The sequence below is a fragment of the Ranitomeya imitator genome, chromosome 3, assembly GCF_032444005.1.
Source record: "Ranitomeya imitator isolate aRanImi1 chromosome 3, aRanImi1.pri, whole genome shotgun sequence".
Taxonomy (NCBI): domain Eukaryota; kingdom Metazoa; phylum Chordata; class Amphibia; order Anura; family Dendrobatidae; genus Ranitomeya; species Ranitomeya imitator.
In genome coordinates this window covers 781,018,669-781,035,922 of record NC_091284.1, presented here as the reverse complement: position 1 = coordinate 781,035,922, position 17,254 = coordinate 781,018,669, and the positions used below count along the sequence as shown (strand labels likewise).

The 17,254-nt window shown below is 46.6% G+C and overlaps 1 protein-coding gene across 1 annotated transcript in view; it reads left to right on the top strand.

Moving 5' to 3' along the window:
* MIPEP (mitochondrial intermediate peptidase) overlaps window positions 1-17,254 on the top strand; it is a 123,733-nt gene that overhangs the window by 3,811 nt on the left and 102,668 nt on the right. Inside the window, exons 3-4 of the mRNA XM_069759123.1 lie at window positions 1,683-1,771; window positions 8,195-8,281. Coding sequence (XP_069615224.1) covers window positions 1,683-1,771; window positions 8,195-8,281 — 176 coding nt within the window. The remainder of the gene's footprint in view (window positions 1-1,682; window positions 1,772-8,194; window positions 8,282-17,254) is intronic.

Below are 17,254 nucleotides of genomic sequence, written 5' to 3'. Positions count from 1 at the left end.
TGGGTGCATTAAAAAAAACGACTGTCATAAGCTCATCATATGTTGCAGTTATTAACATTGAAAACCTTCTATGACCTATTAGGTTTTTTTATGTTGTAAAAGTCCACACCAATTATATACAGACGACAATACAGATTAATAATCGTCCATTTTTAATTATTCATTTTTTTTACTAGATGAAAAATTGTCAATTTTACCTAATGCTTGTCTGAATCCATCCTTAAATGTCTAACAGTTATGTAACCACTACTTTGGCCCTGTGTACTGCATCAGACATTGGTTGTTGCACGCACATGACCGACACAATGTCACATTTGGATTGGGGAAACCAATTTAATCATGTCCATCTCGCTAGGCTTCTCACAAACCAGGAGAGAACTAGGACAGGTCTGTATGTAAAAAGAGAAAAAAAGTCTATCTACGTACATAAATCAGAGATTTTTAAAAGGAACATGTCATGTAAATCCATCGACCCCTTCTACATCTTCTATCTGTTGCTGCATTGCTGAGTAATTGGCATTCTCTTGTATATGCAAATGAAGTGTTAAGTGCTTGGGATGTGAAAGAGCCTATGTGTCCCCAAATTGTTTTGCCACCCAGCAGCAGCCTCTATAGCTGGATTTGTAGCTCACTGTCTGTGACATTGGTCACTAGGTGAGGAAATCTGACTGTGAGTGATAAATCAAGATAATGAGTCAGAGAAACAACCTGGGTAGACTTATGAAGTGCTCTGTCATGCCCAGAGCCCTAAAAACGTAATTTACATATGAATACATAATGCTAACTATTCAGAAATGCAGCAACAGATAGAATATATAAAAGTATCGATGGGTTTAAATTTCAGTGAGTTGCATATATCATATTTTGACTTGGGGAGTTGAACTTACTAACATTTCCTTTAACGTAGGTCCACTTGGACACAATTCCGTAGCAAAAATTCAGCAAAATCTACGTGTGAAATCTTAATGCTGTTGCTGTAGTCTGCTGATGATTTTCCATTCCAAAACTACATAGAAAATCCACAGTGTCTCCATCCTGTTTTATGTGGCGTACCCGGATATTCCCATCATCCGTATTTGCTGTGAATGTCTCCCGGGTGCGATGCCATCCTATAGGGAGGACTAAGATGAGGTTCAGCGCAGCCGCTTCTCCCATTGAAATCGATAGCTGTTTGGACACATTTCAAATGGAAAAGTGACGCCGTCTGTGAATCCATCTGCATCTTGTATGTGTAATAGTACAGTCCACACCACGGTGACAAATTTACACATGAAGGGGAAATAAATGTTGTACGACAGTTTTACCCCCCCAGAGACAAATTGTAAATTATGGCGGATGACATAATTGCACAACATGTTGTGCTTTTTCTTTTTCACCGCTCACATCACATTTTTTGGGGGGGATTTTAAGCATGGGTGAAGCTTGGTTTGAGCAGTGACGCCACCATAGTAGAACAAATTTACTATAATATGGCAAAAATGACCGTAAATGATGATAGCGGTGGTGCAGCCACACCAAGGGTGCACCAAGCGCCTGTGCTTGATTTTCACATTCAGTTTGTGTTGACAGGTTCTCTTTAATTAGAGGGACTGATGGTGAATGATCAAAGGGGTTGTCTGGGACTTTAACATTGATGACCTATCCTGAGGATGTATATTCACCTTTTTATTCTAACATTGCAGGCTGATTTTGTGAAGGTTGCCCATCCCGACCCTTCATTCAGAGAAGCCGCTGAGGAAACCTGCAGGAACATAGGTACCATGGTGGAGAAGTATGTGACCGGCGTCCCAAGCTGTCCTGCTGTCTGTCTACATTGTGTGATTGTGACTCACAGATGGGATGACGTGTTTCTGCCTTGTTCACACTGCGTCTGCAGTGCACGCCACTCGCCAGAAACTACGTGGAGGCCTCAGACAATCATCTCAAGGATCAATTTTAACAAAGCAATAAGTGCCTTATCGCTGGGGTCAAGACAACTTATGACTGCCCCATTCGTTTGGTCATAAATCGGTTTAGAAAAAAAAGTTCCAAGGAGGAAACTGTTTCTAGACCCTGCCTGGAGATGAGCTTGCTGATGGATTCAGTGATCTAATTTTTTCAGTCTGCTATGTACTATGATGCATAGAAGCTGTAGAAACCCAACATTTTTATGAAACCTGTTGTGAATTCTGTGGCTGAGTTCACTTCTGTGGTCACAAGTGGTATTGCAGTCTCTGGGCTTCCTCCCTCAGGTGTTTTGGTGAGCTCGTTGGCTGCCTTGCTATTTAGCTCCACCTGAGTCTGTCTTCCTTGCTCCTTGTCAATGTTCCAGTGTTGGATCTGAGCTACTGCATCTTTCCTTGGGCCTGCTGCTCTGCTAGATAAGTGCTTATAGTTTGTTTTCTGTTTTTTCTGTCCAGCTTGCTATTAACTTTTGCTGGAAGCTCTGAGAAGCAAAGGGGTGCACCGCCGTGCTGTTAGTTCGGCACGGTGGGTCTTTTTGCTCCTTTGCGTGGTTTTCGTTTTAGGGTTTTTTGTAGACTGCATAGTTCTCTTTGCTATCCTCGCTCTGTCTAGAATATCGGGCCTCACTTTGCTGAATCTATTTCATTCCTACGTTTGTCTTTTCATCTTGCTAACAGTCATTATATGTGGGGGGCTGCCTATTCCTTTGGGGTATTTCTCTGAGGTAAGTCAGGCTTGTATTTCTATCTTCAGGCTAGTCAGCTCCTCAGGCAGTGCCGAGTTGCATAGGTAGTTATAGGCGCAATCCACTGCTGCTTATAGTTGTGTGAGGATAGATCAGGTACTGCAGTCTACAGAGATTCCACGTCTCAGAGCTCGTCCTATTGTTTTTGGTTATTGCCAGATCTCTGTATGTGCGCTGATTACTGCACGCTGTGTTGCCTGATTGCCAGCCATAACAGTACAAGGAGCCACACCAATGATTCCCAATAGAGGGAAAAAAGAAATCCTGACATCATTTTTTTTTCTTAGCTCTGTCTTCAGTCTTTTTTTTCCCCTAGACATTAGAGTGCTTCAGGACACAGCTGTGGACATGGATATTCAGGCTCTGTGCTCCTCAATGGATAATCTCGTTGTAAATGTACAAAAGATTCAAGATACTATTGATCAGAAATCGATGCTAGAACCAAGAATTCCGATTCCTGATTTGTTTTTTGGTGACAGAACTAAGTTCCTGAGCTTCAGAAATAATTGTAAGCTATTTTTGGCCTTGAAACCTCATTCTTCTGGTAATCCTATTCAACAGGTTTTGATTATTATTTCTTTTTTGCGCGGCGACCCACAGGACTGGGCGTTTTCTCTTGCACCAGGAGATTCTGCATTGAGTAATGTTGATGCATTTTTCCAGGCGCTGGGATTGCTTTACGATGAGCCTAATTCAGTGGATCAGGCTGAGAAAAATCTGCTGGCTTTATGCCAGGGTCAGGATGATGTAGAAGTATATTGTCAGAAATTTAGAAAGTGGTCAGTACTCACTCTGTGGAATGAATCTGCACTAGCGGCTTTGTTCAGAAAGGGTCTCTCTGAAGCTCTTAAGGATGTAATGGTGGGATTTCCTATGCCTGCTGGTTTGAATGAGTCTATGTCCTTGGCCATTCAGATCGGTCGTCGCTTGCGCGAGCGTAAATCTGTGCACCATCTGGCGGTATTGTCTGAGAGTAAACCTGAGCCTATGCAGTGCGACAGGACTATGACTAAAGTAGAACGGCAAGAACACAGACGTCTGAACAGAGTGTGTTTCTATTGTGGTGATTCTACTCATGCTATTTCTAATTGTCCTAAACGCACTAGGCGGTTCGATAGCTCTGCCGTTATTGGTACTGTACAGTCCAAATTCCTTTTGTCCATTACCTTAATGTGCTCTTTGTCATCGTATTCTGTCATGGCATTTGTGGATTCAGGCGCTGCCCTGAATCTGATGGATTTGGATTATGCTAAACGTTGTGGATTTTTCTTGGAGCCTTTGCGGTGTCCTATTCCGTTGAGAGGAATTGATGCTACACCTTTGGCCAAGAATAAGCCTCAGTACTGGGCCCAGCTAACCATGTGCATGGCTCCTGCACATCAGGAAGTTATTCGCTTTCTGGTACTGCATAATTTGCATGATGTGGTCGTGTTGGGGTTGCCATGGCTACAAACCCATAATCCAGTATTGGATTGGAACTCTATGTCGGTAACCAGCTGGGGTTGTCAGGGAGTACATGGTGATGTTCCATTTTTGTCTATTTCGTCATCCATTCCTTCTGACATCCCAGAGTTCTTGTCGGACTTTCAGGATGTATTTGAAGAGTCCAAGTCTGATGCCCTACCTCCGCATAGGAATTGTGATTGTGCTATCGATTTGATTCCTGGTAGTAAATTCCCTAAGAGTCGTTTATTTAATTTGTCCGTACCTGAACACACCGCTATGCGCAGTTATGTGAAGGAGTCCCTGGAGAAGGGACATATTCGCCCATCGTCGTCACCATTGGGAGCAGGGTTCTTTTTTGTAGCCAAGAAGGATGGTTCGCTAAGACCGTGTATTGATTACCGCCTTCTTAATAAGATCACTGTTAAGTTTCAGTATCCCTTGCCATTGATTTCTGACTTGTTTGCTCGGATTAAGGGGGCTAGTTGGTTCACCAAGATAGATCTTCGTGGTGCGTATAATCTGGTGAGAATCAGGCAGGGAGATGAATGGAAAACGGCATTTAATACGCCCGAGGGTCATTTTGAGTATCTGGTGATGCCGTTCGGACTTGCCAATGCTCCATCTGTTTTTCAGTCTTTTATGCATGACATTTTCCGTGAGTATCTGGATAAATTCTTGATTGTTTACTTGGATGACATTTTGATCTTCTCAGATGATTGGGAGTCTCATGTGAAGCAAGTCAGAATGGTTTTCCAGGTACTGCGTGCTAATTCCTTGTTCGTGAAGGGATCAAAGTGTCTCTTCGGTGTGCAGAAAGTTTCATTTTTGGGGTTCATCTTTTCCCCTTCTACTATCGAGATGGATCCGGTTAAGGTTCAGGCCATCCAGGATTGGACTCAGCCGACATCTCTAAAAAGTCTGCAGAAATTCCTGGGCTTTGCTAATTTTTATCGTCGCTTCATCTGTAATTTTTCTAGCATTGCCAGACCATTGACCGATTTGACCAAGAAGGGTGCTGATTTGGTTAATTGGTCTTCTGCTGCCGTGGAAGCTTTTCAGGAGTTGAAGCGTCGTTTTTGCTGTGCCCCTGTGTTGTGTCAACCTGATGTTTCTCTTCCGTTCCAGGTCGAGGTTGATGCTTCTGAGATTGGTGCAGGGGCGGTTTTGTCACAGAGAGGTTCTGGTTGCTCAGTGTTCAAACCATGTGCTTTCTTTTCCAGGAAATTTTCTGCTGCTGAGCGTAATTATGATGTGGGCAACCGAGAGTTGCTGGCCATGAAGTGGGCATTCGAGGAGTGGCGTCATTGGCTTGAGGGTGCTAAGCATCGCGTGGTGGTTTTGACTGATCATAAGAACCTTACTTATCTTGAGTCTGCCAAGCGCTTGAATCCTAGACAGGCCCGTTGGTCGTTATTTTTTGCTCGTTTTGATTTTGTGATTTCATACCTTCCGGGCTCTAAAAATGTGAAGGCGGATGCTCTGTCTAGGAGTTTTGTTCCCGACTCTCCGGGGCTATCTGAGCCGGCGAGTATCCTCAAGGAAGGAGTCATTGTGTCTGCCATCTCCCCTGATTTGCGGAGAGTGTTGCAGAAATTTCAGGCTAATAAACCTGATCGTTGTCCGGCCGAGAAACTGTTCGTCCCTGATAGGTGGACTAGTAAAGTTATCTCTGAACTTCATTGTTCGGTGCTGGCCGGTCATCCAGGAATCTTTGGTACCAGGGAGTTGGTTGCTAGATCCTTCTGGTGGCCATCTCTGTCACGGGATGTGCGTGCTTTTGTGCAGTCCTGTGGAATTTGTGCTAGGGCTAAGCCCTGCTGTTCACGTGCCAGTGGGTTGCTTTTGCCCTTGCCGGTCCCGAAGAGGCCTTGGACACATATTTCGATGGATTTCATTTCTGACCTTCCCGTTTCTCAAAAAATGTCGGTCATTTGGGTGGTCTGTGATCGCTTTTCTAAAATGGTCCATCTGGTGCCCTTGGTTAAATTGCCTTCCTCCTCTGATTTGGTGCCTTTGTTCTTCCAGCATGTGGTTCGTTTACATGGCATTCCTGAGAATATTGTTTCTGACAGAGGTTCCCAGTTTGTCTCGAGGTTCTGGCGAGCCTTTTGTGGTAGGATGGGCATTGACCTATCTTTCTCCTCGGCCTTCCATCCTCAGACTAATGGCCAGACCGAACGAACCAATCAGACCTTGGAAACATATCTGAGATGTTTTGTTTCCGCTGACCAGGATGATTGGGTGTCATTTTTGCCGTTGGCTGAGTTCGCCCTTAATAATCGGGCCAGCTCGGCTACCTTGGTCTCTCCATTTTTCTGCAATTCTGGGTTCCATCCTCGTTTCTCTTCAGGACAGGTTGAGTCTTCGGACTGTCCTGGTGTGGATTCTGTGGTGGACAGGTTGCAGCAGATCTGGACTCAGGTGGTGGACAATTTGACCTTGTCCCAGGAGAAGGCTCAGCTTTTCGCTAATCGCAGACGCCGTGTGGGACCCCGACTTCGTGTTGGGGATCTGGTTTGGTTATCTTCTCGTCATATTCCTATGAAGGTTTCCTCTCCTAAATTTAAACCTCGTTTTATTGGTCCGTATAGGATTTCTGAGATTCTCAATCCGGTGTCTTTTCGTCTGACCCTCCCAGACTCCTTTTCCATACATAATGTATTCCATAGGTCATTGTTGAGGAGATACGTGGCACCTATGGTTCCATCTGTGGAGCCTCCTGCCCCTGTTTTGGTGGAGGGGGAATTGGAGTATATTGTGGAGAAGATTTTGGATTCTCGTGTCTCTAGACGGAAACTCCAGTATCTGGTCAAATGGAAGGGTTATGCTCAGGAAGATAATTCCTGGGTTTTTGCCTCTGATGTCCATGCCCCAGATCTTGTTCGTGCCTTTCATGTGGCTCATCCTGGTCGGCCTGGGGGTTCTGGTGAGGGTTCGGTGACCCCTCCTCAAGGGGGGGGTACTGTTGTGAATTCTGTGGCTGAGTTCACTTCTGTGGTCACAAGTGGTATTGCAGTCTCTGGGCTTCCTCCCTCAGGTGTTTTGGTGAGCTCGTTGGCTGCCTTGCTATTTAGCTCCACCTGAGTCTGTCTTCCTTGCTCCTTGTCAATGTTCCAGTGTTGGATCTGAGCTACTGCATCTTTCCTTGGGCCTGCTGCTCTGCTAGATAAGTGCTTCTAGTTTGTTTTCTGTTTTTTCTGTCCAGCTTGCTATTAACTTTTGCTGGAAGCTCTGAGAAGCAAAGGGGTGCACCGCCGTGCTGTTAGTTCGGCACGGTGGGTCTTTTTGCCCCTTTGCGTGGTTTTCGTTTTAGGGTTTTTTGTAGACTGCATAGTTCTCTTTGCTATCCTCGCTCTGTCTAGAATATCGGGCCTCACTTTGCTGAATCTATTTCAGTCCTACGTTTGTCTTTTCATCTTGCTAACAGTCATTATATGTGGGGGGCTGCCTATTCCTTTGGGGTATTTCTCTGAGGTAAGTCAGGCTTGTATTTCTATCTTCAGGCTAGTCAGCTCCTCAGGCAGTGCCGAGTTGCATAGGTAGTTATAGGCGCAATCCACTGCTGCTTATAGTTGTGTGAGGATAGATCAGGTACTGCAGTCTACAGAGATTCCACGTCTCAGAGCTCGTCCTATTGTTTTTGGTTATTGCCAGATCTCTGTATGTGCGCTGATTACTGCACGCTGTGTTGCCTGATTGCCAGCCATAACAGAAACCCAATTGCAAAAATGCAAATGATAAAATAAATCCTAAATGGCTAGGTAGATTAAAAAATTAGCTCTGGAGGCTTACATAAAAACTAAAAAATCCAGTGTGGCACTGTCTTTGTTGGTACCCTTTTCTAATGCTGTCATTTTTAATTTTTTTTTATTTTAATGTATTTGTTTTGTCTCTTACTCTGTTTTGTTTTTTATGAATTTTGTACGATTTTCGTACAGTAAAGATATTTGATATTAAGCATACTTGGGTTGTGCTACCTTTTGTTTTTACGTTTGCCTTTGCCCTTGATAGGACTGCGGGAAAGTCTGTTGTGGTTATAGACTGATTTCCATTTTGCAGGTTAAACACAAATGTCGAACTGTGTGAGAGCTTGAGGCGACTTCTGGAAAACAAGTCCGTGATGGATTCTCTGGACCCAGAAACAAGGTACGTTTTACTCTGTAAGTACGATATTGAGGAATGCCTTGGAGGCCGGGTTCTGATGGTTGTATTGAACATTGGCAAATTGCCACCCTGACTGGCTCTCAGTGCAGCTCCATGTGCTCGCCCACATTGCGGACTGGTGCCGGAGTTACATTTACTTTACATCCATTATTCTAGTCTGTGAAATGAAGCAAAGTAGTGCATGCTGCAATTTTTGTTTACTAAGGTGTACTAAGGCCAGATTCACATATTCAGTATTTGGTCAGTATTTTACATCAGTATTTATAAGCCAAAATCAGGAAGGGAACAATTAGAGGAAAAGTATAATAGAAACATGTCACCACTTCTATATTTATCACCCTCTCCTGGTTTTAGCTTAAAAATAGTGGTGTAAAATACTGAACGTGTGAGCGTGGCATAATAGATGCCAGTCAGGAATCGGCCCAGAACCACACGAGAGGACCTGGTCAATTACCTGAAGAGAGATAGGACCACAGTCTCAAACATTACCGTTAGTAACACAGTACGCCGTCATGGATTAAAATCTTGCAGGGCACACAAGGCCCCACTGCTAAAGTCAGCACAGGTTCAAGCCTGTTTGAAGTTTGCCAATAACCATTTGGATGATCCAAAGTATGCATGGAAGAAGGTCATGTGGTCATACTTTTTGGTATCAACTCCACTCGCCGTGTTTGGAGGAAGAAGATGAATGAGTACAACCCCAAGAACACGTCCCAACCATGAAGCATGGTGGGGAAAACATTATTCTTTGGGGGTGTTTTTTGCAAAGAGGACAAGACGACTGCACCTTATTGAAGGTAGGACGTATGGGGTCATGTTTCGTCAGATTTTGGACAAGAACCTCCCTTACTCAGTAACAGCATTGAAGATAATTTGTGGCTAAGGTGTGGCTCCGTAAAGCATTTCAAGGTTCTGGAGTGGCCTTTCAATTCTCCAGACCTGAACCCAATAGAAAATCATTGAAGGGAACTGCAACCCAATGTTGCCCAGCAACAGCCCCAAAACCTGAAAGCCCTGGAGAAGATCTGTATGGAGCAGTGTGCCAAAATCCCTGCTGCAGTGTGTGCAAACTTGGTCAAGAACTACAGGAAATGTCTGACTTCTGTGATTGCAAACAAAGGTTTCTCCTTCGCCTCATTGGGGGACTAGGGACTGTGGGTGTATGCTACTGCCACCAGGAGGCTGACACTAAGTAAACATTAAAAAAAAAGTTTAACTCCTCCTCCGCAGTATACACCCTGCCACTGGCCGCAGGCGAACCCAATTCATGCTTAGTGTCTGAAGGAGGCACAGGTCTGGTTCCCAGACCTCCTGTACTTTTTTGCTCTTTATCTTGGAAGCGAGACAGGGGTGACGGACCCTTTTGAAGAGGTCCGATCTCCCCAAACCATCAACGGGCGAGCACGTATCCTCTCCCGCAACGCGGGACTACTTGCCGGACTTAGCCCTGACCACCCTAAGGTAACGGAACCCTAGGCTGTACGGGTGCATACGGATTGAGCGTGCGGCCCCCACTGTATCACCAATGCTCAGACAGCGGTGATAAAGGGGGGGCGGACGGTCCCTCTCCTCATCCTATGAAAGGAAGATGGAGTTTGGGTGCCTGCACTGTCCTTTTTACAGCCCCCCTCTAACTATAGGGTCCATTGTAGGGCACCATGTTCGTACGAGAGGGGCTGGGAGGGCTCCTGAGGCAGCGCGCGTCATACTGGGGCTCTGGAGGGCAGGACAGCTCTGCGGGGGCCTTGTTTTCTTTTGGCGGCTGGCAGCGGCGCGTTTTTTTTTTGGCCGCTGGTGGTGCCGCGATCTACCTGTTTCTAGCGGCGCCGCGGCCTGTCTATTGTAGGCGGCACCACACCGCGGACTGGCTTCCCGGCGTCACTTCCGGGGCGGTCAATAATTTAGTCCCCGGCGTTAGTCGGGGTAGGCCGCGGGCGGAAGCCCCGCCCCTTCCGACCGCATCATCTTCGGGCGGCCCCGCCATCTTCGGACGACCCCGCCCCCTTTTCCCTCGCCGAACGCTGATAAGGAAAAATCTAGGCCCCGGCTTCGGCCTTCTATAGGCCGCAGAAACCGCCATTTCTGGTAACGCCCACTAATGAGGGGGCTCTATTTTAAAAGGCAGCACGGACGCTTCGCCCTGGGACAAGTTCCATAGGACAAACGGGGACACAGGACTGGGGTAAGTGCTACTCCCCCCAGACTAACAGCAGTAATATCTGCATTTCTACTGCCTATCTAGAACCCCTGATTATAGGATTTGCAGGGCACCATGTCTAGAAGGGCCAAATCTCACATGGTGCTATATACCGCATTTGTAGCCTGTCGGTCCGCTTTTCCACATTCCCAGAGTAATCGGCTCTATGAGACCTGCGACTCCGAACGCGCTCAGGAGCTCTCCCCTGCGACTCAGGCAGAAGCTGTGGTTTCTCCCCCGGAATGGGTCACGTCCTTGTCGCAATCTATGGCATCCCTAACTAAGGCAATCGAGTCCCTGCAGACCCCAGCTAGGGCCAGGGACAGCGGTTCACCCGCCTTGGAGAGGTCCTCCGACCCTCAGGAGCCTTCGGCCTGCAGGGGCCGCGCTCACACTAGGCAGACGCGGGAGAAGCGAACCCACACAGCGTTTCCCGGTCCATCAGGTGCATCTGCATCCTGGAGTTCCGCCTCTCGCTCACCTTCTCCAGCAGAGAGTGGTGAACTCGGTTCGGATTACGATTCTGAGGGGTCCCTCAATTTAGAGGCGCCTGATTACCAGGAGTCAGTAGACAGCCCAATTGAGGCCGTCAACTAAACCCTGGGAGTAGAAGACAAATCTGCCTTGACCTCTGATCATAAGGTATCATTCAAGAGGGCCAAGCAGTCTCACAGGGTATTCTCCTCTCCCCCTGAGTTCGAGGACGTGGTCCAATGTCACAGGGAGCATCTGGACAGACGTTTTGCGGGACAAAAGGCCCTGAATGCTAGATACCCTTTTGCCCCTGAGCTGCGTAAGAAATGGGCAGAAAACCCTTCCGTAGATCCTCCGGTTTCTCGTCTGGCCTCTAAAACACTGTTATCCCTTCCCAACGGCTCCTCTATTAGGCTGGTTTCACATTTGCGTTTAAATGCGCAGCGTTTAAAACGCATCCGCAAGTGGTGAAAAAAACGCATGTAAACGCCTACAAACGCTGCGCTTTTTAGGCGCATGCTTTGTCGCATGCGGTTAAAAAACGCCACGTTTGTACGCGTTTACATGTGTTTTTTCCTGCGTTCGCGCTTTTGGTACGCATGATGAGAAATTTCACAAGCTGGTTTTTGTTCACTCTGCTTCACAAAAAACGGAATAAAAAGCAATCACAAATGTCACGTGCCCGAAAATGTTACCAATAAAAATGTCAACTCGTCCCGCAAAAAACAAGACCTCACATGACTCTGTGGACTAAAATATGGAAAAATTGTAGCTCTCAAAATGTGGTAACGCAAAAAATATTTTTTGGAATAAAAAGCGTCTTTCAGTGTGTGACAGCTGCCAATCATAAAAATCCACTAGAAAACCCCTTATAAATAGAAATCAACCCCCCTTCATCAACTCCTTAGTTAGGGAAAAATAAAAAAAATGTATTTATTTCCATTTTCCCATTAGGGCTAGGGTTAGGTTTAGAGTTAGGGTTTGGATCCCTTTATCACCTTGATGGTGGGTTAGGGTTTGGATCCCTTTATCACCTTGATGTTGGGGGGTGGCTTATCAGTGTCTAGACTTGTTTTTCTCTATTGAAACACATGCGTTCAAAAACGCAACCAAACGCATGTGCTTAAAAACGCATGCATTTACATAGACAGCAATGCTTTTTTTTTACGCAAACCGTGCGCAATCGAACGCATGCGTTTCCTGGCGGCAAATAGACGCCTCTAAAATTACTACATGTTGCATTTCCGCGCCAAGCCGCAAGCGACAAAAAGACGCATGCGTCGTCAAACGCGGCAAAACGCGAACAAAAAAAAGCAAGCGTTTTTAATGTTAAATATAGAAAAACACGACGCATGCGTTTATATATGCGGTACAAACACTGCGGCAAAAAACGCAAATGTGAAACCAGCCTTAGGGATCCTACTGATCGGCTTATTGAAAGTTTGGCTCGTTCAGTTTTTGAAGCTTCAGGTTCATCCCTCTCGCCCTCTTTTGCGGCGACGTGGGTAGCTAAGGCCATGATGTCTTGGTCAGAACCTTTGACCAAAGCTCTTCAGATGAGGGACCTACCAGTGGAGTTGACAGAAATATCAAATCAAATAGCTCTAGCTGGGAGCTATCTGATCAGTGCGTCTTTAGACGCAGCGAACTGTGCGGCATCAGCAGCACCAAACGCAATTGCCATCAGAAGGGCTCTTTGGTTGAGAAAATGGCGGGCAGATTCTACTTCTAAAAAATCTCTCACAACCCTCCCTTAGTGGCCGATTATTTGGCCGATTATTTGGAGAAAAATTGGATCAGCTCATTTCTGATACCACAGGAGGCAAAAGCAATTTTCTCCCACAGCAGAGGATTAAACAGCCTTTTCGTCGCCAGTTACAGGCTCGTTTCAAGTCCTTTCTTAATACCAGGTGGACTCCAGCGTCAAATCCCGTTGTTCCAAGGTTACCCAATCAGGACAGAGATCATCAGATCTCCTACAGGGCTAACCCAGTGGGAAGAATGCGATCCCAGCCGCCAAGATCAAGGGGATCTAGAACCCATAGGTTTTCGGCCAAGTGACTGGAGTCGGTTTCTGGCTGCCCACGACAGGTGGGTAAGAGAACTGGTGTCCTCAGGATACAAGATAGTTTGTCAGGCACCCCCCGTGCCGGTTCTTTCCCTCCCGCCTTCCCAGTTCAGAATCCCTGGTACAGGTCCTGTTCAATTCTATAGAGTCCCTTCGGCTCCGCGGAGTCATCATTCCCGTTCCGAAGGAAGAAAGATTTCAGGGGTTCTATTCCAACCTGTTCATAGTTCCCAAAAAAGACGGAACAGTAAGGCCCATTTTGGACCGGAAATGTTTAAACAGGTTTGTCAACATTCGTCGCTTTCGAATGGAATCTCTTCGGTCAGTCGTTGTGTCAATGCAAAAGGGAGAATCCTTAGCTTCAATAGATATTCAAGATGCCTATCTGCACATTCCCATATTTCCTTCTCACCAAAAATTCCTACGTTTTGCCGTAGGCAACCTGCATTTCCAGTTCACGGCCTTACCTTTCGGGCTGGCCACCGCTTCCAGAGTATTCACAAAGGTCATGGTGGTTGTGGTGTTCATCCTGCATTCCCGGGGCATACTCGTTTTACCATATCTAGATGAGCTCCTTATCAAGGGGCCCTCTTTTCGGGCCTACGAGGAAAATGTCAGCATTACTCTAGACCAGTGGTTCTCAACCTTTCTAATGCCGTGACCCCGCAATACAGTTCCTCATGTTGCGGTGACCCCCAACCCAAAAAATAATGTCCTCAGATTTCTACTGCCACCATAATGTCCTGATTCCGGAGTCCATCCCCTCCCTTCCCGGGTGCAGTTGCATGTGGTGGAGAAATCTGAGGAACATATGGGGGGGATGGGGGCAGAAATCAGGACATTAGGGGGGGGGGCAGAAGAAATCTGAGCACATTATGGGGGCAGAAATCACGACATTGCACCCATCCAGCCCCCTGGCCTTGTTTCAGTCCTCACATAGTAGTAAATAGCACAGACCACATAGTAGTATATAGGACAGCCCAAACAGTAGTATACAGCACAGCCCACACAGTAGTATACAGCACAGCCCACACAGTAGTATACAGCACTACCCACATTGTAGTATACAGCACAGCCCACATTGTAGTATACAGCACAGCCCACGTAGTATATAGCAGCCCACGTAGTATATAACAGCCCACGTAGTATATAGCAGCCCACGTAGTATATAGCAGCCCACGCAGTATATAACACAGCCCACGTAGTAAATAGCAGCCCACGTAGTAAATAGCAGAGCCCATGTAGTATATAGCAGCCCACGTAGTAAATAGCAGAGCCCACGTAGTATATAGCAGCCCACGTAGTAAATAGCAGCCATGTAGTATATAGCAGCCCACGTAGTATATAGCAGCCCACGTAGTATATAGCAGCCATGTAGTATATAGCAGCCCACGTAGTATATAGCAGCCCACGTAGTATATAGCAGCCCACGTAGTATATAGCAGCCCACGTAGTATATAGCAGCCCACGTAGTATATAGCAGCCCACGTAGTATATAGCAGCCCATGTAGTAAATAGCAGCCCATGTAGTAAATAGCAGCCCACGTAGTATATAGCAGCCCATGTAGTATATAGCAGGCCACGTAGTAAATAGCAGAGCCCACGTAGTATATAGCAGAGCCCATGTAGTATATAGCAGCCCACGTAGTAAATAGCAGCTCATGTAGTATATAGCAGCCCACGTAGTATATAGCAGCCCATGTAGTAAATAGCAGCGCCCATGTAGCAAATAGCAGCCCATGTAGTATATAGCAGCCCATGTAGTATATAGCAGCCCATGTAGTATATAGCAGCCCACGTAGTATATAGCAGCCATGTAGTATATAGCAGCCCATGTAGTATATAGCAGCCCATGTAGTATATAGCAGCTCATGTAGTATATAGCAGCCCATGTAGTATATAGCAGCTCATGTAGTATATAGCAGCTCATGTAGTATATAGCAGCCCATGTAGTATATAGCAGCCATGTAGTATATAGCAGCCATGTAGTATATAGCAGCCATGTAGTATATAGCAGCCCATGTAGTATATAGCAGCCCATGTAGTAAATAGCAGCCATGTAGTATATAGCAGCCATGTAGTATATAGCAGCCATGTAGTATATAGCAGCCCATGTAGTATATAGCAGCCCATGTAGTATATAGCAGCCCATGTAGTATATAGCAGCCCATGTAGCAAATAGCAGCCCATGTAGTATATAGCAGCCCATGTAGTATAGAGCAGCTCATGTAGTATATAGCAGCCCATGTAGTATATAGCAGCTCATGTAGTATATAGCAGCTCATGTAGTATATAGCAGCCCATGTAGTAAATAGCAGCTCATGTAGTATATAGCAGCCATGTAGTATATAGCAGCCCACGTAGTATATAGCAGCTCATGTAGTATATAGCAGCTCATGTAGTATATAGCAGCCCACGTAGTATATAGCAGCCCACGTAGTAAATAGCAGCCCATGTAGTATATAGCAGCTCATGTAGTATATAGCAGCCCATGTAGTAAATAGCAGCGCCCATGTAGCAAATAGCAGCCCATGTAGTATATAGCGGCCCATGTAGTATATAGCAGCCCATGTAGTATATAGCAGCCCATGTAGTATATAGCAGCCCATGTAGCAAATAGCAGCCCATGTAGTATATAGCAGCCCATGTAGTATATAGCAGCCCATGTAGTATATAGCAGCTCATGTAGTATATAGCAGCTAATGTAGTATATAGCAGAGCCCACGCAGTATATTAGAGCCCATACCTTGTCCTCCCAGCCAGGCTCTGCATCCCCCCGGCCCCCGCAATCCTTTGCTCCAGGTGCTGCACAGTGCACACTTCCTGTTTAGCGACGCACGGCTCATTCTCCGGGCACTGGACAGGGTCGGAAGTCACTGCGTATCCATGGCGACGCATTGTGGGCAGCTCTCGTCTCCAGCAGCTGCGAAAGTCCCAGAGCTCTGTGCCGCCTCCTCTTCTAGCGTGCACCTCGGGCCGCAGATGCTGAGAGAGGTGGCGACCCCTGTGTTTTGGTCGTTCGACCCCCAGGTTGAGAACCGCTGCTCTAGACACTCTATCTCGTCTAGGGTGGCTGGTGAACCTAGAAAAGTAATCTCTTGTACCATCTTGGAGAATTTCTTTTCTAGGGATGATCTTCGACACCTCACAAGGTTTGACAATCCTGCCCCAGGACAAGGTCCTGATTTTCCGGCAAGAGGTGAAGACCCTTTGCCAGCCAGTCTATCGATCCAGTTCTGCATGAGGGTCTTAGAAAGGATGATGGCGGAAATGGAGGCGGTGCCATTTGCGCAACTCCATCTTCGTCCTCTCCAACATGCACTGTTAACAGCATGGTACAAAAATCCATTCTCTCTCAACCTCAAGTGCCGTTTACCTCTCCAGGTCAGACAGGCTCTCTCATGGTGGTCAACGAGTCCGTCTCTGCAACAGGGAAAACCTTTTCCCCCAGCCCATTGGCTAGTACTTACGACAGATGCCAGTCTCCTAGGTTGGGGAGCAGTGTTTTACCACCACACAGCCCAGGAACGCTGGTCCTTGCGGGAGGCTCTGCAGTATTTTTATCATCTCCTGGCAGGCCGCCCTGTCCGGATTCCCCCCCTTCCACACACACACTACGTCTCTCCATCCCAAACATTCTTGCTTTTCTCCAAGCCGGCCTGGATTCAGGGCTTGCACAGAGTACTCTTAGAAAACAGATATCAGCCTTGTCGGTACTTTTTCAGCGCAGGATCGCTATCAGTCTACAGGTGAAAAGTTTCCTACAGGGAGTCACTCACAAGGTTCCACCTTACAGGGCCCCCCTGGATGCTTGGGGCCTTAATCTGGTCTTAAGTGCCTTGCAGGAAGCTCCTTTCGAACCTCTTCAGGACGTCTCTTTAACTTACCTTTCCTGGAAAGTCGTATTCTTGGAGGCCATAACTTCAATTAGACGGGTATCGGAGCTGGCGGACCTATCCTGACGGGCTCCTTTTCTACAGTTCCATCAAGATAAGGTGGTGCTCAGGCCAGCACCCTCCTTTTTACCAAAGGTGGTTTCCTCGTTCCACATTAACGAGGACATCTTGCCTTCTTTTTGCCCAGCGCCAAAGCACTGTGTGGAAAAATCTCTCCATACGTTAGATCTAGTGAGAGCGCTGAGAAGGTACATTTCACGGACAGCACCTTTTTGGCAGACGGATGCACTGTTGTCCTCCCTGAAGGTCTCAGGAAAGGA